Source organism: Athene noctua, chromosome 1, assembly GCF_965140245.1.
Source record: "Athene noctua chromosome 1, bAthNoc1.hap1.1, whole genome shotgun sequence".
Lineage (NCBI taxonomy): Eukaryota > Metazoa > Chordata > Aves > Strigiformes > Strigidae > Athene > Athene noctua.
This window is the reverse complement of record NC_134037.1, coordinates 36,922,112-36,947,314: the sequence shown is the minus strand read 5'-3', so window position 1 is coordinate 36,947,314 and position 25,203 is coordinate 36,922,112. Positions and strand designations below refer to the sequence as shown.

At 36.1% G+C, this 25,203-nt stretch overlaps 1 protein-coding gene across 7 annotated transcripts in view; it reads right to left on the bottom strand.

Annotated features, from left to right (window-relative positions):
• The window catches only part of MYO6 (myosin VI), a 114,363-nt gene that overhangs the window by 36,800 nt on the left and 52,360 nt on the right, over positions 1-25,203 (bottom strand). For 6 of the 7 annotated variants that reach the window (XM_074895935.1, XM_074895938.1, XM_074895939.1 and 3 more), the window contains exons 9-17: positions 24,528-24,692; positions 20,186-20,266; positions 17,488-17,668; positions 14,929-15,073; positions 6,966-7,123; positions 5,888-5,979; positions 5,344-5,416; positions 2,928-3,055; positions 1,829-1,924 (exon numbers count right to left, since the gene is read on the bottom strand). In XM_074895935.1, coding sequence (XP_074752036.1) covers positions 1,829-1,924; positions 2,928-3,055; positions 5,344-5,416; positions 5,888-5,979; positions 6,966-7,123; positions 14,929-15,073; positions 17,488-17,668; positions 20,186-20,266; positions 24,528-24,692 — 1,119 coding nt within the window. Of the gene's footprint in view, positions 1-1,828; positions 1,925-2,927; positions 3,056-5,343; positions 5,417-5,887; positions 5,980-6,965; positions 7,124-14,928; positions 15,074-17,487; positions 17,669-18,584; positions 18,594-20,185; positions 20,267-24,527; positions 24,693-25,203 lie in introns of all 7 variants that reach the window. The other variant, XM_074895934.1, reaches the window with a different exon arrangement.

Genomic DNA, 25,203 nt, shown 5'->3' with positions numbered 1-25,203 from the left:
TCGGTTATGTTTTTGCCAATGATTATCCTCCTTGTTTCCATTTCCAGCACTGAACACATCATGACTTAGGAATTCTGAGAACTTCCTAATTCTTCACTGCTTGTAGATCTTCACTTAAAATCTGTTGTGAAATGGGAATTAACATGCACACTTTAATTGGGGCATCTACAGTTTGGAATTTAATTGATGCATCTAGAGTTTGGAAAATGAAATGAAAAATGGTTACTTTAGTAGTACTATGACTATTTAAGAACAGTTGATTTAATAAAAAATATTGTTGCTTCCTATAAACCTTACCTCTTTATTTAAATTTGTTCACTAACTTTTACAAGTTCAGAACAATAGATTACACTGAAATTCACAGATCAAGACACTAGTATCCAATTTCACAGTTAACAAAATTCTCAATAGTTTTTGGTGTAACTTTAATGGTCACTTTGATATTTACGAACAGAAGAAGCCTAATTCAAAGAAACTATGAATTTGCCAGATATCCCGTAAAAGGATTTAATGGTGATGAGAATCAAAGGACAAACACAGGCCTCCAAAATTCCCTTGGACTATGAAAACAGAAGACTGGAATATGGATGCAGCCAGATGAGCGTCCCCACCACAAATCAGATTCTGAGAACTGCCACAAAGTGCAGCGGAAAAGACAAACAAATAAAAGATGAGGTACAAGGCAGCTATAGTCCAAAAGTTTTAAGGCCCAAGCTAAGTCCCTCTGAGGGAGGGCATAAATTAAATCAAGCATATTAGCATAGCTTCTGCTCCAAAGTAACCTCATATCTGATTAGCTCTAACAAGTAGAGCTCATGTGCTCATATCTGGCTCCTCCATTCCTGAAGACACTCTAAGGTATTATTAACATATCATGATGAAGTACACAGTTTAACACAGAGCACTTGGAACAAATGTTTTCCAGTCTTATTATTTTGATGTTGTCTCACTGAGCAACCTTAGAAAAATCAGATAGGTAACACACAGACTTCAATTTTCTTATTTGTAAAATTACCTACAGAATGTGCCTACTTCAAACAGCACAGCAATCATTATGATTCTTGGAGTATTTTGAAGTAAGAAAGAACAAGCTCTCAAAGTATGGATTTTCAAATGATAAAAAAAAATACATATATATCTGTGGAAGTAGCTTTCCCCTTAGACACTGGAGTTAAAGACCAGAACAAAGTATTGTGTATCTTTGTTTATCCTAAACTGTTATTTTAAAAAAAAAAAAAAAAAAAGAAAAAGTTTTTACATATTGCCTTTAGATGTTTCAATGGTTTTGATGCTGAATAGTCGAAAAATTACAAGAATATGGAATGTATTTTGAAGGTAGCAATTTCAGGTATTTCATATTCTTACATGAACGACTCTATTGCCACCAGAAATGGAAAGCAAAAAGTATAAAACGTGATTTTTAATATAACATGAACAGTGACTGCACACAAGGATGACAATGCTTCTCAAAAGCTTCTCTTAAGTTTAACAATACTTTTATATCATGTATTCCTCTCCCCAAGATGCAAAGGTCTGTTGATGTAAGATTTGTAAGAGATTGTGAATCAATATATTTAATATTGACACAATTACCTATAGATTTATAACAAACTCTTACACAAAATGTCACCAAAACAGTCTGTAATCTGAGAATTTAAAAGAAACTGTCAATTGTGTTACATACTCACAAATTAGTTTCAAAGCTAAGACATTATCAACTTTGAATTTCTCCTCTAATGAAAGGAAATTTTGCTATTTAACCTATATACCCTTAAAAATATAGAAATACAACAAGCATAACAAAAATAGTTTGTACAAGTAAAATTACCGTCTCATAGCATACTGCTCCTGCAAAATGTCGGATAATAAAGCCTTCATCATCTCTGATATTTCTATGAACAGCCAATTTAGACTTTCTAGGAATCTGGAATTAAAAGTTGAATTATAAATTATACTGTAGAGTGAGAAAAAGTTTATTCTTAAAACATCACCATGGCTCTGCCAGGAGCACTAGGAGTTAAAATATTACATTGCCTGCAGTACACTCGGGATGACCACTACCATTCCCATTCAAAACAAGAAATTCCAAAACCCACACCCTTGTATACCTCACATTCAAAACAAAAGTCACCAGGATTGATAACTCCAGCTAGTTGATTTTCTTTTTGCCTTTTATCAACAATTTCTATGTCACTAATTCCAGGGCTGATTAATAGCCTTGTTACATGAATAGGATTAGTTAGAAGCTTAAAATAAGTTTTTAGATGGTATATTTGAAAAGGCAACCTAGTTGATCGTACACATACCAACAAAAACGTTTCATTGCACAGCAATCCAGTTAAGCAAGATTAAGTGGAAACTTAACAAAAGGTAAATGGATGACAATTTTATTTGGCTCCCTTTGCTTGCATTTTTTTCAGCAGAAAGCATGTACTTAAATTGCACTAATTTGCATTAATCTTCCAGAGTGCTGTATGTTAAGGAATTAACAACAAAAAGGTTTTCCTTGTGTGTTCCCTGTTTTTATCTCCGAAGTGCTAGCTAGACACTCCCTGTGAGTCAAATATTCTCCAAAGCAAGCAATTTTTGAAAGGATCAACAAGATAGCTCAAATGATATGAAATAACCTAAATTTAAAAGTGTTTTTCTTTCCTTTTCATGCATTAGATGTTAACAAACTTCAAATGTAAGTGAAGAATATGGCTTTAGTTTCAGCAGGATATTAGAACTACTACACAACTTAAGCCTTCAGTGAACTTTTCAACAAACCTAATAACCAAACTTGTACTTAACAAAAGAATATGGATTGTGCAGACTGTGTGGTATGAGATTTCTTAGGAAAGGTTTTCATTAAATTGAAGTGTTTCTATCAACTGTTCAAAGAACTGTTCTATTAAAATGAGACAAGACATCAAAAATAAACCTACAGAGAGCCTGAAATGGTCCTTGTGTTTTTGGTGCACAACTGAAGTAAAATGCTGGTCACTTGGTTGGGGAAGACGGTTTTCTTCATCCAAAATATCCAGTAGACCTATTAATTTTGCTTCAATCAAATCTATTAATGGAACAAAACATATTCATAAAAATTGAATATATAAACTCATATCAGAAGTGAACATTACAAGTTTAAAATGCTACTGATCTAATTCTGTATAAAGGTATCTAAGGAAAACTGTTAGCATAAAGTCATTGCAAATTAATTCTACTTATCTGAATTGTTGATTTAATTGACATCATATCCATACCAAGTTCTAAGTCTAACACAAGGAATACAACACAAAACAGTTTGATTTTTACTCCGGGTCTCAAGTTAAATTTAGTCATCTAATTCGCAAAAGGTGCCTAAATGTTTCTGTGGTATGACCATAGGTCCTTATGGTATAATTGCTTATATTGTTGGGGTTTTTTTCAAGCTTTTCATCTATGTTTCACCACATATCAAAACTAAAGGCATGAAAAGGCACATACCTCCATTCAGAATAGGATCCAGGGAAAAAATGAAATGCATTTGTTTTAAGAAAAGCAGATCAGGCTTGCACATACAGTGGTGGGTTCACAACTTTTTACAAGTGTATTCTCTTGACCTTTCACATACATACAGAAAAGCCTTTGAAAGCTCACATAGAAATTCATGCTCTTGAAAGTATCAGACACAAGAATTTTGCAGCTTTTAAAACTTTTTTTGCATTATCTACAAAACTGACTAATGGTTGTACTGCAGCAATGCCTATGAACCCTTAGCACAGATTATAAACAGTTTGAGGCTATATATAAAGCACAAAGACAGTCCCAAAGGAAAGAATTTATGCTTATGAAATCTGAATAAGCTAATTTAGCAACAGATATGACTACCATTCCATCAAAAGATTCTAATATACTAATGACTTGTTTCTAAGATTCTTCCATAGTTTTAAAAAATTGACCATGTCAACATAGTATCCTTCTCTTTTGTGACAGTATTTCTACATGTTCACTGCTGTCACCAGCCTGGTCCAACACCTTAAACAAAAATTTTTTCAGAAACCAACAAAATTTTTCTCACTCACTTCAAAAGACAGTAGAAAATCCTTTTCTTCTGACTATGCAAGAACAGAAAAAAGGCGTAACTCATACAATGAAGAAACGCGTCAAATCTGTGATGGGGTGTCATATGATGGTTGGAATAGTAAAAGGGTTCATGACTGAGGGACTGCTACTTGTATTCTTAAGTAATCTGCCCAAACCTTTTTTATGGCAGAAAAAGGCAACAACTTGGCAACCATCTCAACAACCTGACCTAATTTCCCACTATGAGTCAGAGACCTTTTCTTCCAATAGGCACCAGGGAACACCTTTTGATCCTGAGATATGTTAAAAAATAAAAAAAAAAAAGAAAGAAAGAAAACCAAACCAACAAACCACAGAAACATGCACTGAGGGTAAGCAACCCTTTTTATAGAAACATGACAGTCTCAAATCTATAACATTTTTGGGAACAGGCTCAGGCTCATATACACATTAAACACATTATTAAACCACTAGAAGAGAGATCTGTACTCATGGAAGTCACCTATTTCCTGTTGATTTTGTTGCTTTTGTTTCCTCCTCCATATACCTTCCTGTTGTTTTTTCACAAGATGGCTAAGAGGTTTGCTTGACAGGAGTTGTCTTTAGTTAAATCAGAGTTAGTGACTGCACAGTCCTATCTGTCAAAGTGAAGCTCAGAACCAGACATTTTGCAACAGATCTTGAATTCTGTCACTCTGCTCAGCCAGGACTGACTAGTTACCTTAAAGCAAATTACTGTAAATGCAAAAGCAAAATGAACTTTTGTTCACAATACACCAATTTTGAAGACACAAGTTGAACACAAGGGGGGTAAAAAAAACCCAAGGAAAAAACTCAACCTTAAGCCTATCATATATATCAGCCTGGGGAAGCCTAAAAGCAGCAGTAACATCTACAGCCTGTTGCCTATAGTTCATTTTGTTTCTTTGCTCACCAGCTCAGAAAAGGTGAGGGGAACGGAATAGGATTTTATCAATTCATGGAATATTTTTCACCAGACACCCTCACACCCTTCTTCACTTTCATCTTATTTAGGTGTTCTAATTAGTTTGCTAGGAAAATGCACAAGAAATTCACAAGTCCCAGCTGCAGTTATTACACACCATAGGACAACACAGCTCTACTACCAACCAGAACTGGAATCTTATACAAAGCTGGAAGAATTTACAAGGTTGCAAGTCATTAAAAACATAAAACTATAAACATACTAGTGCTATGCATATCTCGCCTCTTCTGCTTGAAACTTTTTTTCTCTGTGACACTAACAAATATCTTGACATTTCAAGAAGTACATACCTATACAGTCCTGATTATCTACATAGCGCACTTCATTAACCCCCAGGCCTTCTTTCTGGTAAAGTTCTTGTTCCTTTAAAAAAAAAAAAAAGTAATTGAAAAGAGAAAATACCACTCACCACATTTTTTTTTTTTACCCATCAAAAATGTTTTTTTTTTAAATAAACAGGAAGATATTTTTAAATACAGCATGAATCAACATAAATTTTAAAATTTCTTTCCACGGCTTAATATATTCCAACTTCACCTCCTTAATGATATGCCAAAGCAATTAGATATTCCCATTAGGTATGAAATATTGTCCAGTATCTGGATGCCTCATTTTAATGAATAGTAAAAAAGAAGAAGAAAAAAGATTGTTGGATTTCAAAAAGCAGTATTCTTCTCTGGCACAATCAGATGTCACACAGCAGGAAAACAGTTTGTCAACTGCATTTTTTTAAATCTAAACATAATGTGCAGTCTTACAGAAAACAGAACCTTTCTTCAAGTATCTCTTTACCAAAAAAATAAATCCTCAGACATAACATTACATATAACATACCTCTTTCAGAATCCTTTCATTAAAAAACTGCTGCAGTTTTTCATTACAGTAGTTAATACAGAACTGTTCAAAACTGTTGTGCTCAAAGTATTCTGAAAAACAGAAGTTAAACTTCTATGATAAATGGAGAGAATATATATTACATAGTAACTAAAAAAAGCTTCACAGTGCTAATATTTAAAGATGTGTTCAGATCCGTATCTGTTTCTTTCAGTAAAATAAATGCTTTTACATATTTTCAAGTTTCACACAACACAAATATAGAAATACTGTGGCAGATCACATTTCTAAGACAAATAACAGACAGTTGTATCTGGCATCAAACCAAAGCAAAATACTACCATACAATGAACCTATACCAATACATTCTTATGCACCCATGTTACAACAGGCTGGCACAGGATATCACAGCTCTAAAGACCTGAAAACCAAAGGTTCCCTTTTTCACTGTTCTTGGACCACCTTAACAGGGCTAGAACACACCGGAAAACACACCCTATTCTGAATCTCAGTGAGTCAAACAGGACAAAAGCATTATGGGAACCATCAACACCCACCACTTCCCGGGAACAACCAGGAGCCCAAAGTCCAACTCTGTAACGGAACTATCCAGCCTCCAGGAAACAGTATCTTAATTCAGAAACTTCATTTCACTGTGTGTCAGTATGCAGTGATCTTCTCAGGACTGAATGGTAAAACTGCATGCACATGCAATACCTTTTCTGATTTTACTGGGTGTCCACAGTAAGATTCCAGTCCAAATTTCGAGTCCTTCAAAAGCTGTGTCTATGCAGACACTACAGGAATCTGAAACCACTACATGTTCAGTTTGATGCTAACACTTATTAGCGTTATTAGGTCATAAAGAGAAACTCGATCTCCTCTACATTCTTTTATCTTTAAAATAAAATGAAAATGAGGCTTTATCAGCCTTCTTCATATCTTCTTAAGCTACTGTAACCCATCCCACCACCATCAAATAGAAAACTCTTCCACTCTCCATTACAAAATCTACCATTAAATCTTTTGTGGCAATGACAGATGAGTAGAAAGGTGGGGTTTTTTTAAGTATACTTACCAAAACCAGCTATATCTAGAACTCCAATGAAGAAAGAAGAAGTCTCAAATGGAAAACACTGGTTTACCCTGTTCACTACATGGTCAAACAGATGACTATACACCGTTTTAGCCAAGGCATCACGAGCATTGTTTGCTTGTTCCACTTTCAAGGGTACCCTAAAAAACAAAAATACACATCTTATTTTTCAGAATTCCTTACTCTGAAACACTAGGATTAGACTCTAAACTTAAAAATAATCTTTCCAATTACTGTAAATAATTGGACAAAAAAACCCCTGGGGTCTAGGCCCAAGTAGGAGACAATCTTGCCAAGTTAGACTAACTATGCTACCTGTAAAAAGAAAGAATAATGCTTCGCTATCCTCATCAGAAGTGAGATGCTGATGTTTTCATACTTATTCAATAGATAATCAGAAACCATACTGATAATTGCCAGAGAAAGGTACTTAAAAATATATATATTCCCATCTACAAAAAATATTTCAACTATTTATGAGCTGCCTAATTACAGTAAAACCTATAGCGCAGTTTTGCTCTGATATTTTCATCCCTATGCTTTTGTAAGTGCTATAATTAAAACTATAGGGCTGTAAGTTAACTGGTAACAAAAATTAAAAAAAAACATAGATAAGGGAGTGCATTCTCATGGTGAAAGTTATATGTAATCCTGAAATAAGAATTCTTTTTAAACATTGGAAGAAGGGGCCTTTTAAGAGATGAGAATTTATTCGCCCTACCTTATTTATAAACCTTTATTCTGCATTGTGACTATTTATTACAAGTTTACATCCTAGTTTAGCAATTAAAAAAAAAAAAACACAACAAAAAAACCCCATGAGTCACAACTCCAAAGCCTATGAAATGCATGAGAAAACTGTGTGAATATCAGGCAAACATAGCTACATATTTATGTATAAATAATATATATCTAGCAATTTTCTAAAGTCAGGATGACAGTAACAGGCTTGGAATGCATATATTTCAAAGCGCCTTTAACCACATCATGTTGTGGATCAATACATTCTACAAGACCTTTTTTTTAAACTGTTTTTCTGTTAATCTGAAATGTATTACACTGTACACAGCTGAGAAAGCACCTGTAGAAGTCTTCAGAATAAGACAACTGATCCAACAATAAAGCCATAAGGAAGTGTTTAACAAACAATGTGAAAGAAGCATGAAAAATGAACCTTCGTCTTCATGGTATGATTGCAAACTGCCCTTAGATTCCAATCATATTGCTAAAGAATTCAAAAGCAAAAGCCCTACTAATCTGAACAGAATCAGACCAGAACAGAATCAGACTGTCAAAGGTCAAAGCTCTCCAAAGGATTTTTACATGTCAATAAATAAATATATATTTATTTATATAAATATAAATAAAAAGGGAGAAAAAAATTAAATACTGATAGCCCCTTGACCAGACAGCGACAAAATTTCATGCATGGAAAGAAGGCCTACAATTTAGAACAACTATGGGTACACAAAGGCTTTGCAGAACACTGTATCATGACATACAGATGATATATCTAATATTAAATTAAATCAAAATAAGAGATTTTTAGGGAGAGCACCTTTGCTATCCAAACTGATAAAATTTGCAGGGAGGAACAGGGACAAATAATGTCAATATTTTTATCACACCAGTCCTCTTTGTCATAAAGAATAAAGGACGACGGTTGTATGCCAAAAGCTTTTTCTAAATATTTCAATCAGTTGCCTTAATAAAACAAATCACTTCTCTCCATTAAACACCCTTTGTTACTTCTTCCCATACACCTTGCCTCTCATATCCTTGGACCACCAGCACTACAGTAACCATTATTAATAATCAAAGGATAGACTGTCCAGCTAAGGTGGTGGATAACCAGTTAGGAACTTCTCAAGTATGCGGCAAATCTACATTTAAAAAACACCTCTTAACTGATCTGTTTAAGTAAGCCCTACACAAAGGTTCAAGATGTCCTGGCTGCAGAACTGCCCTATCGCCCCCTCCAGGTAGTTTTCTGTACACAGAAGTACAAAGAACTGGCAGGCAAGAAAATGAAAACTTAAGGCTACAAAGCTTGCCCATATTGCATCATTTCCTTCACTTCCCAAGATTCATAAGCACTAAAATAGCTCAAATTTATTATTTCTGTATTTTTTCAAGGATGATACTTCTGGTGCAGAAATGTGAGACTGATGGAGATAACTTTCTATTGTGACTGGTAAGTCAGGGAACCAGAGACTCCATTCACTAAGGACACCTGCAGCTACATTACATTAGATAGTAATTAGCTTTAACACACAATCTTGTCTTTCACTAAGTATCTTCTGACTTATCTTATGGTAATGAGTACTGACAGCAATCTTATCTTATAAATAGGAGGAAGGTACCCTTACATTCCATTCTGATACGTTTAAGAGATCAGAATACTAATTCCCACGTCAGCTGCAGGCCTATTACATAATACAATCATTTATGCTTTCAATTTATTTTTTTAAACAACTCATACTTCTGGAGATTTTATTTATAAAACAGCCCTGTTCTTCAAAAGTAACAAATTCTGCCATTATTAAGTAGAATTTCAGGGACTGCACAAACCCCTATTGTTATTTTAAGTTTCATAGTATGCAGTAGAAACCCCTGGAAAGAAAATGTAACCCTGCAATGCATTTTCCACAGCTGAATGTACAGAACTACTAAATAATGCTGAAATTCCACTGGTAGATACCAGTAGATAGAAAAGGGCCCTATTACAGACCTGACATTCAGAATGAGTAACTTTCTTCTCATGAACTTGCTTTCCCTCAGCTCCTCCTTTCCATGGTGTACACACTGACAAATGAATCCCTTTGCTCCTCCTGTTTGTTGTCTGAACAGGAAAAGATATATTTTCCTTCCTTCATTTCACCTTCTCCCCCTCTCCTCCATACATCATATATTTGTCAGGAACAGGGAAGAAATTTTTCCAAATTCTAAGATATTTGGTAAGGCTGCAACAAAAAAAATGTTTGTTCTTCATACTAATTTCTTCAGCAAGGTTTTCACTGATCCACAGAATCTGAGGCCTGGAAGAAAGCGCTCTCATGGGCTGGATTTATCTTGTGGATAAATCCATGCAGTCCCCAAACATTTTCCAGAACAATAAACTGCAATTAAAATATGTATAATTTGTCCATCATTGACGATTAAGAGAGAGAGAGTAAGTAAAGTGATACCATCAACTACTGACATCCAATACGGTTACTGCTTCACAAATAAAATGGCCTCATGAAATAACCCTACCTAGTGAAAGGTCTATGTAATTAAAAGAATATAAACAGCACATTCGTAATTTGAGAAAAGTTGAAGGTCCAAAAACTGTAGAAAAATGTTTTGTTTAAAAAAAAACCACAACGTTTTTCCAACAGGAAAAAAAAAAAAAAAAGAGAGAGAGAGCGCACGCATTTTGGTAGGAAATGTACACCAAAAGAAGGTGGAGAACCAGGAATCGTGTAAGGTAAGTTCTTCACACTGTGAAATAAGTGAAATAATTTACTTTGTGATGACAGAGTCCTCTTTGAAAGTCTTCTTGGAAAGAGAGAAAATGAATAAGAGAGTAGTATAGTGCATTTGCAGTCTAAGAGATGTACCAAAGTTTGAATACTAACACATTATTTCTCTCTGTAAACACACTTTACATGGATGGTAAAAGCATCAGCCAACAAGGTGATCATTATGGCCTTTTTTGGGAGACTAACAAGGACAGATAAATGTAGTGCAGCTGTCAAGTCTCCCTGGTAGTCCACTGCACATCAGTATTTAATAAAATTCACAGAGATAGCATTTAGCATCACCCTCCTACTGTTCCTTGTTGGCTCCATTGTGCCCAGCAGAATAAAGCCTTTGTTATACTCTGAGCACCGTGATTTCAGCCGAGCTATTTATTCACTGTGACCTATTAGGACTCACATGATCTACTTCCACACAAAAGGTCCCTAAGAAAGAGAGAGAGAAATGAGTAGCTCTTTGGGTTGTCAGAACAAATTAAAACAATGTTCTTGTCAAAACTCTAATATTGATAGCAATCAAATAGTTTCTAAACCACACCACCATAGAAAAACCTGGTGGCTATTTAATAAATATCTGAAACAGTCCAGTTCACTTTCCTGTGCATGCAGTATGCCACACAAGAAGATACTAGTCTATTTATTAGTGTATGTTTGCTTTTAGTTGCACGAGTTTAGAAAAGGCTGGAGAAAGAGGCTTAATGCATTAATCCTCTGAGATGGCAGAAAGAGCCCTCTGAATGTTTTTTCCATCCACAAAGTAAAACATTGGGGAAAAATAAGATCTGCTGGCACAAAAACACAGCTCCTTGTGTTTGCAGACTTTTGAAACTGTACACTGCTAAGAACACCTCAGGCTTATCAGGGTAAATAATGCTGAACAGAAAATTTCTAGTCTTAATCCAAAGTGAATTTGAAGCTGTAGCAAAAATTGTATTTGTTCATAAGAAACCTTCCTTGACAGGGTCACTTGAGATGTGGTGAAAGGGAAGCAGTATATTATGATACACCTTCGCTTTAGTCCTTGATATGTCCCACCCAAACATTCTCAAAAGGAAACTATATAGACATGCTTTATCTGTATGTTCTGTGTACAAGAGCCAAAACCAATCTGTTCTCAGAGGCTGACTCAATAGTTCACTGAGAGCATTTCCAGTGGGGTGCCATCTGAATCCAACATGGATGTCACTTGTTCAAACCCCTTCTTCTTCTAGTTAACACTTTCACTTAAAAGGAGTGCAAAAGTAAAGGTATTTTCAAAAAAAATGGTCTGATAATACTGAACTAAGAAAGCAGAAAATCTTGGTAACAAGATTAGCATACAAAATTACTTTCACGAATTGAAGATACAATCTAAAAACCCACAAAAGAGATTTCGGTAAAGGAAACAATGTGGTGATATACTTAAGAGAATTCAAAAATATAAATGCAAGATGGAGAATAAAGAGCTAAGCAGTGAGTCAACAGAGAGAGAAAGATCAGCAGTTAAGAGTGGATCACAAGCTCAATTAAGTGAAAAATGTTACTAACTTTCAAAATCTGCAATTCTCATACCGCCATGTGTTAATATGAGTACCACCTGTACTGTATAATATATAATTTTCTACTCCAATGTTATCCATAATACTGATAAAGTTTCCCCGGGATGAATATATCAAAGATTTTGCTGTCAATTTAAACATGGTCCAGAAGACAGCAAATAGTAAAACGTGGAAAATACTGGCCACTGGAGGCACTTTGTCCCACAAGACCCATGTTTTCCTACATGTACAGGTTATTATAAAGAGACAAATTATTTTTAACTTTCCATATTAGCTAATAAGGCAGTAAGATGATAGTGACTAAGTCTCCAATTTCTCGTAACTGGGGGGGGAGAGAAGGAATTTATAATCACTTTCCAGAAAAGCACTACTGAAAATATTATGAAGAGATACAGATCTTGAGCTTTTAACTAAAGGCAGAATAACTCCTTCCCAAACATTACTTAACCCTTTGTCTCTGCATTATAACTTTTTCCAAAAAGTAGTCACTATGAAGTTCTAACTCTTGAACATCCCTTCTTTCAAAGTACAGAAATAAGCAGACTACCACGAATTCTGCTTGTTTGCTCTATCTAGAAATACCCCTTAAAGGTCAGCTATTTGGTAATAATGTATTACTGAACAACAGCCCATACCCACGCTAAACATAAGACTCCTAAGTATGAGTTAATTCAGAAGAGCTCCTGTAGCCCCAAAAACCCATGACGTTCAAACAGCACAGGCTGTCACTGATGGTTTATTATACTCAAATTTTGGCTAGGAAGATCAGGAAGCAGGCACTGAACAATATTTCCGCTAAAGCTATTATCTTTTAATTTAGCATTCTTGATTAGAATTAGGTAGAGATCAAGATTACTTCTCTTGCACAGAATAAGCTCTTGACCAGTGGAAATCTTCATTACTCAAATCCATTATATCCCTTGAGGACTAAAAAAGCCGATGCTCTCAAGTGCTTGAAGATCAACTTTTCACCTCATATGTCTGACATAACCTAAGCATGTGTTAACCAACACCTGCCACCTTTACTGGCCACAGTGACATACCAAGGTTAAATCAATCAGCTGTTACTTAGTTTCAGTCTACGGGTTTATGAAATGTTAATAAATATTTCATACTTTAAGACATAATAAATTCAAAATAAATATGCAAGGGACTTATATAAACCACATTAATACAGACAATTAATTATGGCTTTCATATTTTAAACTCCTGGTGTAATGGTTGTATTTCTGATTTACTAAAACAATCTGTTTGTTTCCGTAAGTCAGTAAGAAGCACCCATGCATTCTTCCAATGAGTGAAGGGAATGTTAATTAGTTTCCTAATTAAAAGATCGATGCATTCAGCTAAACATTAAGAATTACTTTTAATGTGCTCAAAACTGTTTAGCCCAAGTTCAGCTTTTGATGCGGTGTTTTCTTTAACTCCAGAAAATACACAACATAGAAAACTTAATGTTAAAACATGCAATTCAGTTGTATGCAACTTAGCTAGGATCCCTGACAGCTTGTGTGCTAGAAGAACCCATCTCACAAGAGAAAATTTGTGGTGGAAGATAAGAGGTTTTTCATAAACAAAAAGCAACTGTAGTGAAATCACTGTCATAAAACTCTTTCACACCAGTAATCACTTCCACGGTTATCAAAATGTTATCATCAGTACCACCTTTAAACACGTTCTTTGTAATTATTCCTTCTCCATGTGTGTACAGAAAGAAATCGCTATCCTACTGTGCATAGGAGGCTACCTTGATAACACCTTCCTGTCAAAATGAAAGGGATAATCACTTTTTTTAAGGTCACTATTTACTACAATAGTGATGCATTCTTAAAAGCTATAGAAAAAAAAAAAAAAAAAAACCAGACAAACTTATCCTGTTCCACTATTTTTATGTTTCTATGAAAAAACATTAACTTTGCAGACAATATTAAATGTCTGTTTACCAGCAACAGGTGGTGTTTTTAAAGCTGAAATTTGATTTCAGAAGAACGTGGCAAACACAGGGACACTGACGACCCAGACAATGAGAAGGGTAGATATAGTATCCTCTAAGTAGACCTAATATCACAGGGCAGCAGTCATGGGAGCACTGTGCAGCTCCCAAGACAAAAAAGATGCATCCAAGTATCTTGTGAAATGCTTTAGGACAGCATTAACATTCCTTGGTACAGTGTATGTTAAATCTCTTACCACACCTAATTTTCTGTGTAGGTTACAGATTTAACAGGATGAGCGCTATACTTTCTTTGGCCACACAGCATACTCGTGACATGTGAGAGGGTTTTTTAAAATCTGATAGTGACTTATTCTAAGCAATTCTTTTCTGAAAAAAAAAAGCCGTTTTAGCTAGATGTTGTATAACTGCCACTCTTCCAAATACTCCAATGACGTAACAACAATAAAACAAGCCCAAGCATCTGAAAATGTGCATTTGGATCAACTGGTTTAAAAAAAAAAAAAAAAAAAAAAAAAAAAAAGTAAGCCCTGTTAAAAATGTGTCCTCTCAAAATGAACACTTGCATGACGGGAAGGCATAGCACGCTGTTTGTTTTAAAGGGATTAACAATGTAAACCTACTAGTCTACTGCACTCCCGTATTTTGTAGTATTGTTTTTGTACCTGCGCCTCGTAAACCATTAGCAAGCATTTTGAATAGCTGCACTTACGCTAACTGCACCTCAGTTCATACTTGCAAATGGTCAAGCGGGAGTGTGAGGCCCCTTTTTCCCCGTGGCTAAGAAAAGGGGCAAACCCGGTGTCGGGAGGCAGCCCCGACGGTCCCTGGGCGGGGGGCGGAGGTCGGGCAACCGGTACCTCAGGCCGGGAGAGGCCCGCGGCTGCCGGCCCCCGGCCGCGCTCAGCCCGGCCGCGCCGCGCGGGACTCACCTGATGACCGTTCCTTTGGCGCCCCCTGCCGTGGTGAGCATGACGCGCGCCGTGAGGCTGCCGCGCAGGTCCTCCGGGTCCAGCCCCAGCAGCGCGGCGCAGCGCTCCAGCGCCGGTTCGCTCCGCGGCCGCAGCGTGCAGCCCCCTGCGACCGACCCACAGCGCGTTACACACCGCCACAGGCCGCGCGGCCCCGCCCCGCGCCCCCCGGCCCCCCGCCCGCTTCCCCGTGGCCGAGATCTTATGGACAAGCCTAAGAAAGGCGGCGAGGCCGGGGAGGATCTCGCCGTGACGACGGGAAGTAACATCAGCTCTGGAGGAATTAAAGGTTGCCTCTGGAAATCGCTTCGTGTATTAAGTGTGAACAGCGAGTTCTCAAAAACAAGAAAACCTCCGAAACAACAAAACCAAAAAACACACCCCAAAACTATGCATGAAGTTCTGTATTTGTAGAACGTGGTTCTAAACGTGGGCTGTTCAAAAGCTAACCTGCTTGTAAGCAAAAGAAATACCCCAAAAAATGCAGAAGGAAAGTGCTAATACCTAGAAACTAACTGTACTGACATAAGCTTTTGAACTTAGATGTTCCTGTAACCCTCCAGACTTCCTGCTCTGCAACAGAAGTGCCTGGCACGGCAGGGTCCCAGCACTTACATACATTCAGATAATGGTATGTACTTTTCCCCAGGCACACGCTTCCTTCTGCTCTACACCACACCCACAGCGCCAGAGCTCATCCAGCTTCATAAACCTAACTGAAGTGCTCAAGCACTTTAGCAAAATCTAACACTTAAATAATCGTGTATGCCAACATTTCTTTCCTGTTGTTCTCGGTAAAATTTATTCTACACATAAATGAAGAAACCAAAAGGGATAAATAAATACTCAAACATTTCTTTAATTCCTTAACTCCACAAACCATTAAGTGAAAAGAGGGAGGTAGGAGTCCTTACAAGATTAAGGCTTTTGTGACTTGATTTTTGAAGCTCTAGAACACCATCTGACCTGTAGTAAGCAGCTTTGGTTTGGTGTTTCCCAGGTTTTTGAAGCAGCAACAGAACTTTAGAGGGTCTCTGGTAAGAGACATACTGCCTGGAGCAGTTCAAATGCACACCCTGTGTGTACACATACAAGGTGAGAACAGAATAAAGCCTGTATTTGCAACTAGCATTTTAGAACTTCAGTAATTTATTCCAGAAAAAAACGGGTTTGAACTCATTTTTTCTGTTGAAATTTTCTGGTGTCCCCCCTCCCTTCTCTAAGCCCTGACTTTCCTCACTGTCTGTGGTTCCCCTTCTTGTTCATCTGCCTCCTGAAACTTTGCCTCTCCACTCACATTTGCACCTTTTTCCCCTCTGTTCCACCTTGTCAAACCCAAAGTCTCAACTCACAGAAGGCCCAAGCAGGGGAGCTCCCTGCCAGTTACTGCTGAGCTCCGTGAAGCCACTACCCTTTCTCTACCCCCAGATGTCTTCCCAGATTCATTCACATTAATCATGTTCATTTCAGTCATCTTCATGAAGATGGCAAGATCATGAATTGACACTGGGGAGGTTCTGATTTGACCTTAGAAAAAAACCAAAACAAAACAGAAGAAACCCACCTTCTCTGTGACAACCCTAAGATACCTGGTCTGAATTCAGTGTCGGCCCTGCTTTGACCAGGACACACTGGACTAGAGATCTCCCATGATCTCTTCCAAACAGAATGTTTGGACAGTTCTGTGATGATTCTGTGCTTGAGACTGGGAGCTAGTGAACCTATAAGGCTAGTACTCAATTTATCAGTCAAAACACCTTTTAAAATGTTCCTTGGTATGACCTTCCTAACAACTTTGCCAAGTTTGGCAACAGCTATGCATACTTGAAGTAGGACTAAGAGGAACCAGTTTCACCGGATCTTGTGTATCTTGCAACTCAAGATAAAGAGGTACTTACATATCTTTTCTACTATAGTTATATTTGTGGTATGTCCAGACTGGGAGTTTCTTCAGTTCTTCAGGAATATCTGGACAGTGGTTTTCAACTTAAGAGAGGCTGATTTCAGCAGTATGGTAAGAGCGGCCAATCCCAAAATACTCATTCCTACTTCCTCAGCCTTCCTGCACATTCTGCTGAGTCCCAGCTATGCTCGTACCAACTTATCTTGTGAGTGACATCTTAAAATTAAGAAATCTACATTTACCTAAGTTTTTGCTGTAACTTCTTTTCCTCACCTCTCAAAATACTAACATGATGGTATTTTTGGAAGCCAAAGGGCATAATGGCTTTTCCTGCAGATGGAGTTGCTAATTTCAAGATGTTTTCATGACATTAGCAAGAAGTTGGACTAAAATTATTATTAAAATATAAGTATGGTTTTGAGACACAAAAATTAAAATACAAGTATGGGTTTGAGACATAAACAGGTAAACATGACTTCAAAATGGAGTGAATTAAGACTATATTATCCTTGAACATGAGGAAGCTTTCTAAAGCAACAATTCACATGGAATTAATCACCTATAATCAAGAGACATTTTCCGTATTTTTACAGAAAACAATTTATGTTTCATCTAACCTGATGTGCTCCCAGCTTCTTCAAAATCAATATTTCCAAGGTGAAGGACACCAGCCACTACTCTAAAAAGATCAAGTTTTTCTGCATCATCCAGGCCAATCTTTTTCATTGCTGTGCACATTCTGTTGAAATCTCCATGATCATCTAAGAGTGGATCCTTCAAGGAACCTGCTTTGAGATACTAGAAAACAACAAGATAAACAAAAAGTGATTGATAAACAATAAGTGATTTTAAAGTAAATGTAAGCAATTATTTCCAGTCAAGAATAAACCATAACAAAAAGCATAAAAAAGCATGCCAAACTAAGTAGAAAGAGATGAGAGCTCTTCAGAAAATACAGGCTTTGCAAAAACCCTTATTTATGGTGTTGATACTTTGAAGCATGATCTTTAAACTTCAACTTCAAAGCAAACTTCAAACTATCTTCAGAAAGCAGAAGTTGGAGAATGTGACAACTAAGGATGGGGAAAATATAGGATAGCAAGCAGTGGAAAGGAAGACTGGCTAAGGGAGCTATCAAAGCATTGATACAGAGGAGTGCTTCCAGCCCCCAACAGCTGAAAGAAGATTGAGGTCCTTGGGATAGGATGACAGGAAGTCTGATAGGACATGGGAAAGGCTTATAGGACAAATCAGAACTGGAAAGTTATCCTTATCCTAAACAGACTTAAAGAAATATACTTGTTAACATTTGCTGGTGATTAAGAAACAGAAAAGTTGTTTACAGTGTTCTGTGGGTTAGAAGAATACCAGCTATGTTTTAAAATAACAAAATTTTGCTGATTTTCCTAATTTAAATATATCAAGTTATTTTAATTATTAACAGGTTTACATAGGAGATAGTAACACATCTGCATGCAATCAAGAGACTAACTGAACATGCACAGAGGGACCTAAGTTTTTACAATTACTTTGTTTTCAACTAAAAAAAATAATTCAAATAGAAGCCTCATTAATATCAAATAAGCTAACATGATTTTTATCAAACCAAAACACCACATGCATCTGAAAAATTCACACAACATTTAGACACATCAATACTATTAAACTACATTTATTAAAATTAAACTACATCTTAATTATGTAAAATAATCACCTCATCTTCCTGATAGGGAAAACACAAAAATAATTTAAGTATTAATTGACTATTCCAGCTACTTTTATAAAAATAAACAATATTTTGCTTAAAATGACAGAGCAAATACTCAATTTCTGATTTAAAAACATGAACAGTGTAATATATTTACTGTTTAAGTGTCTAGACCAGGTTTGAATATCATTGAAATTTTATCCTTTATTGGGCCTTCAAACTCATATGGCTGTGAACATAAAGATATTATGGCATCATATGTTCCACTACTTAATGTCTAATACACATTTTTAGAATTATTCTCTCAGTATATTTTAGTTTAGACAAACACTTATTTCAAATTAAGTCCTTCAGATGACATGTTTTATGACAGAACACCCGCCTACTGTAAATCACATCAATAACAGAAGATTGCACAGGCTCATCTTTCAGTAGCAATAGATGAATGTTGATACTTTATGCCCAAATAAATGACCAACCTCACTACATATCTTCATTTAAGGCAAATTAAGTAAACTGAGGCAAAATCTCCCAAGCATCTCTTAGACTATCTGCTTGATGAGAATGAAATATCCACCAGCTGACTCACAGTAGTATCAAATCAGCATTTCTGTATCTCACTCTCCAGCACCCCTTATTATAGAAAATAGCCTACATTCAAGTAAAAGAAATTGGTATTACATGTTCAGTGTTACAACATACAAACACTAGAAATCCAGGAGTAGACTTTACAATGTGGATTTGAGCAAAGAAGTATCTATATTGTCTCTCATAGCTAGGCACAAGCTATGTACAAGCTCAAGACCAAGTTCTCAAAGGTAAAATAGATAGTATGGTCATTGGGGGAGAGACACTCTTGAGGAAACTCATATTTGTATTTTTCCACATGTATATTCAGCTTGCACTGCTACTGAATCACACTTAAGGTTTTGATTAATAATTGAAATATCTTCCAGCCATACAAATGAAAAATTCATACTTTAGGCATGAAGAGTTGAAAATTATATTAGAGAACAGAGAAGTTGTTTAATGAAGTGTTTAAACAACTTCTAATTCACATACACTATTAATTCAGATTAAATTTTTCAGTGTCCTCATGTGAACAAGCTCAAAGTTTGGAATGACCAGAAACTGTAGCATTTAAGTTTAAAAAAAAAAAAAAAAAAAAAAAAAGTAAGTGAAAATGGACAAAGAGGAAAGAAATGTTTTCAAGTTTCACGCTTTCTTCCAGGAAAGGAAGAAAAGACTACTGCTGCTGACCTATTACTACCTGTAGTAACGTTTAAAAAGAAAAATTTTAAAAATTCTTGATTTTTGTTTTCCACAGAAGACAAGCTGCATCATTAAGTATTTTATTATTATAAGAATGAAAAGGAAACAATTTTATATACTGTTCCATTTTGGGTTTTAAGATGCATGTCAAAATGCATTTCTAGGACTGAACTCCAAAACCAGAGTTCTGAATATACCAGCTTTGACAGTACCCATTTAGACCTATACAGATGTGCAAAATGAACATTTCATTCCACACTGTAAAACCATAATCATAATTTTCAACTCTATCTGCATTAATCGATAATATAAACCAATTGAAGATACAAACATACCTCAGGACTCTTGCGATTCTGCAAAATCTGCTTGTCTGTTTCTTTGTTAGCAAAGTATCTGGTACAGCCTCGATTTAAATACTGTAACAATAAAAAAGTGGAAATGCGTACTTAAAAGAGAGAAGGAAAACGTGATTTTATTTAAGACTTGGTCTACATAGCTTAATCACGTGGTACTACCAACATGGTAAGTATTCAGAATTCCTTCCTTGAAAATGTATTTATTTACATCTACAAAATTACAGAAGTGCAACAGTAACAAACTTCTATTGAAAACGTCTTGATTTTGACAATACTTTTTGACACAGTGGGATATTAATTTTGTTAAGTCCCACAATATTTTCGCAGAGTTTGACTCTATTAAACCTATTAATGGAGTCTGGGATTACAGAAAAGAAAATTGAAACTAGGAACCAAGAAAATACATTTTCTGGCCTATGTGTAATTCAAAACTTTATTCATTTTTTCCTCACCAGTGAAATATTTCTATAGGTAGTAAGAGATGTGGCGTATTAAAAGCACTGAAGTATTAAAAACTTGTAACATGGTACAAGCAGAAGCCTAACTCAGAATCTGGCTTCTGACATCCATCTCATGTTGTACAGTAAAGGGAATAGACCAGGCATTCAGATAATGACTGATACTTCCAGCAAAATGGGATCACCATCTTTTTCTTTTTGATTTGTTCAGCTGAAAATAAGAACTGCGTCCAAAAGCTTGGACAGAGCCCTTTGTCTAAAGGAAGTGAACTGATTCTCTGCTGTAGCCCATGAACAAAGAAGTTTTTAACTAGGTGAACACAGATAATTCTACCCTTTGATTAAAATTCATATACAAAATACTAAAAAGTAAAACATTCTTCAAAGCATTTTTAACAGCAGAAGAAAACTAGGTGACAAATGTAACATTAAAACAGTGAAAACTTTTTTTAAAACATTTCAGAAGTTAATTTTTTTTAAATTAAAAATAAGTTATATGTTAATATTTTAAAATTTAACAAGCAGCAAAGAACTTGGGATTCAAATATTAGTTTATGGTAAAGCAATAAATATACTTCATGGAAATGAAAGTACCTGTTGCAAATTTAGCAGAAGTCAAATAAATTATGTCATGGTGTGATAAGGCAGATGTGACTGTAAACTCTTTGTAATTGAAACTGGCAAATGAGTGCCTTCTGTCAAGACACTCAGGCTGTTCAGTACTGTACTGCAACCAGCCTCATTTTAAGCAGGTTATATTCTGACCTTGACATCTACAGCCTTGTGTGCAGAGTGTTTGATTAAAAAAAATCCCCAAGAGTGGGCACACAGCACATGCAGTTCCAGAATTAAAAATCTATTAACTGCAAGAAGTAAGTTTTAATGGAAAAATGGCTGCACAATAAAAATGTATATTTGAAAATTTGTTCAAGATTTTAGCTTTAAAGCATACAAGAGAATACTGCATAGAGGAACTCCACAGTAAAGAAGAGTTTTGAAAACTAGCACCATATCATATGAAAATAAATGGTGCTGGGTTTTTTTAAGTATTGTGTTTGTTGGGTGTTTCAGAAGAAAAGCTTTCGTTCTAAAGAACAGAAATGGTTCCTTCTTAATAAGCATCAGATCAGGTTTCCATCGCACAACTGAGTACAAATAGATGAACTATAAGAAGATACAAACTAAGTATTTCAAGAAATAATGTAAGGTCTACAAAGGCCTCTAGGAATGCCTTTGAGGAAGTAGGGAACTTGGCCTAAAATACTGCTGTGGCTTTTAGGAAGCAAGATCACCTAGATACCACAGTACAAATGTATGATGTGAATAATAGGGAACTGCAGCTTTGTGGCCACTTCCTGGCTCATCAGGCAGCAGAGAGTGACTCGGCCAAGCCCAGAGACAGCAGCAACCTGTGCGGTCACCAGTGTACACCTGCCTTCCCTACAACGAGTACACTAATTTAGGTGTTACCTATGCAACCACTGCTTTGCACAAAACTAGTGGGAACTTTGTATCTTTAAGGCTTCTAGCCCTCTGCTGAATTCTGATGAAATTAAGTGCAAAATATTTTTGAGAAAGTAACAGATAAGCACAGTCCAAGCTTTATTTAGAAAACCAAGTATGAACATACATCAACAAAAAAAACAATCAACACAGTAATGTAATTCTTTGTTAGCAGTGCCCCTCACCCCGTTTAAGATCAAGGAAGTATAAAAAGATGACAGTTAACTAATTTATATCCTTGTAATTGCACATGCTCTCCAGGGTTGTGTTACAAAAGCTTTCCAAACTCATGGCACGGATTTGGTCTGTGTATTTTAGAAATACACAAAATTCTGTTTCCATGAGATTCCAAGACAGGCATAAGCCAAGGGACAGTGGAGAGAGAGAGAGACAAATCATGGAACATAAGCGAACAACTGACCAGTAATTTACCAGTATGACTTGATTTGCCACTATTTTTCTTTTCAATGCAAGTCAACAAAGCACATGATGATATTTGTAGATATTTACAGTTCAAGTGTGATTGTCAAAAGGAAAAGAAAAACAAAAGAAAAACCTACCAATACATTTATATATAATTAAATAGCAGGAATGAATGATTGAAGGCAAGAGTCTTCACCTTACTAGTAAAATTGTGATAACAGTGTAAGATGTGAATAGGTTTAGAACGATGTTAAAAGTCACAGCAAAACTTGAGGAGAAAGAGAAGGGACAATCAGGAAAAGAAAGAGAAACGTTGTATCAGTAAAGAGTTCAATAATATTATTTTCTCAAGAAAAGAAATACTGCAATAATTAAAATGTAATACGCTAAGAAATTAAGAGAATTTAAAAATTAAGGAAATACGGTTGGAGTCACTCAGGCAAACCAAAAATAAAATAGAGAAAAAAATCTGACTGACAAGAAAGGGAAGAAAGCAAAAGGAAACGTCATGTTATTTATCGATCATTTCTGAAAACAGTTCAGTGAAATCAGAACACCGAGAAGGAAGAAAGAAGGAAAGATGGAGGAAAAGTTAAAATGAAGTAGTAAAAACTGTTCAGTGGAAACATGGGAGGAAAGAATGCAAGAACATAACGATAGGACAGAAAGACAGCCTTTTTGTGGGATTGCTACCAGAAACATAATACAGAATCAGGGTTAACTGGGAGAAACCACATAGTTTCAGAAAAAGGCAAAAACCCTAAAAATAAAGCATGGGGAGAAGAAGGGAAGGCAGTAAACAAATCAGAACAGGCACACTGGATTGAATTAAAAAGCCTATGCTACTCAAGAGATTGTCTTCAAACATGACCTCTACTTCACCCAAGGATTTTACTATACCTTTCCGAGTCGGGATAACAAAAGCTGTGTATGCTGTTTACAAACATGGACGTACACTGCAGCATAACTCACTATTTCACTCTCCCTTTCCTAACAACTTCTAAAACTTTATTCTGCTTTTTCCCTGCCACTGAATATTCACCTAACATTTTTAAAGAAGTATGTACAATGATTCAAGTCTTATTTCCCAGCTGTTTAAGCTCAATTTTATCTCAGGTATAGTTAGGAGTATTACATTCGGCACTGATTTTATTTGTATTTTATTGGCTTCTCCATTACTTGACTGACTGGACCAGTAACAGGTTGTGGAAAGACAGCCAAAACTCAGAAATCGTAAGTAGTCCTCAGGAAAGAATAAATTAGGTGAAGAAAAACCGAAGAAGGAGAATCATGCTTAATGATTAGAAGTAATCTCGGCAGGAAGAGCTGAGCATAGGCTTTGGGTCAACTGGAGATAAAAGGGTGAGCTTCCAGCTGAAAGGGACTGGTGAATCTCATGATATAACCTGGAGAGACCAAGAACAACAGAGGAAAGCACATGGACTAGAACAGAGAAGCATAACAACCCTGTCACCATGGTCTGATCCTTGGTGGGAGGTGTAAGGGAAGAACAATTTAAGAGAGAGAATCATGGGACAACTCCTATGTCTTCCTAAACATACAGTTAGAATAGGAAGAAATAAATGCAGTTTTCAGGACTTAAAAGATGGGTTACCCACTGAACAGTTAGATCACAATCAAGAAATTCACACTTTACACCTCTAGAAGAGCCCATAACAACATTACTAGCAGCTGGGTATGCAACAATATGTTTTTGGAAAAAGCAAAGATTCCTCAATTTTAAGACATAAAGTACAGGAAATCTTTCAGTAAGGAAAAACAGCAGGAACAAATAGATTTACCAAAAACATCTTCTGATTTTTGTAACAGGAAAGAGTCTGTCAAAGATAATGAATAGAGAATTTAGTGAGACCTATAGGAAAAAACTCATGTATAGCAATATGAGGAGCTTTACAAACACTGACTCTGATACTCACCCTGAAGTTGTCAGGAGAGCTTAGATAGAGTTTTTCCCTAATGTCTTCTGGAGCACCAGCACAAAGCCTGTAAAAGATATGATAATTCCTCTCTTCTTTGCCTTGCACACAGATCCTAGATTTCTCCAGAAGGTAATGCGATACAAATCCACCAACCACCGAATTCTAGGAGGAAGAAACGTTTTTCTGATTAGCTGAATATTTTGGGGATTGAGATTCATAAGTTTTCAATTTACATTTGTCTGATCATAGCCTGCTCAATAAACACTGCTCCACAACTTCTCCCCCTGGTTCATGTATTGCATATACATACATTTGTCTTAAAATAAAGGTCTGCTTCACCCCAACAAGCAGAAATCCTTGGTAGAATTCCAGTAGTTCCTGCAAAGACCATTGCTACAGCCACCCTTACAGTTCTTGGATGACAGTAAGTACCATTACTGTGCTATTACAACCTTCTCTAGCTGCCTTTCATTGAGACTCTTGCAAAGGAGAAGAAAGGGTTAAAATTAAAGAACACATATTTGGACAATATCTTATGCAGAGTAATTATGAGCAAACATTTTGTTTGAAACACTCGCATTTCTTTTCTGAGATGGAAGCCCGACAGATTTTGAAAGCAATTTGTTATCTGGCCTATGATAAAATTCCCTGTGCCTAGACAAATCTTAATAGC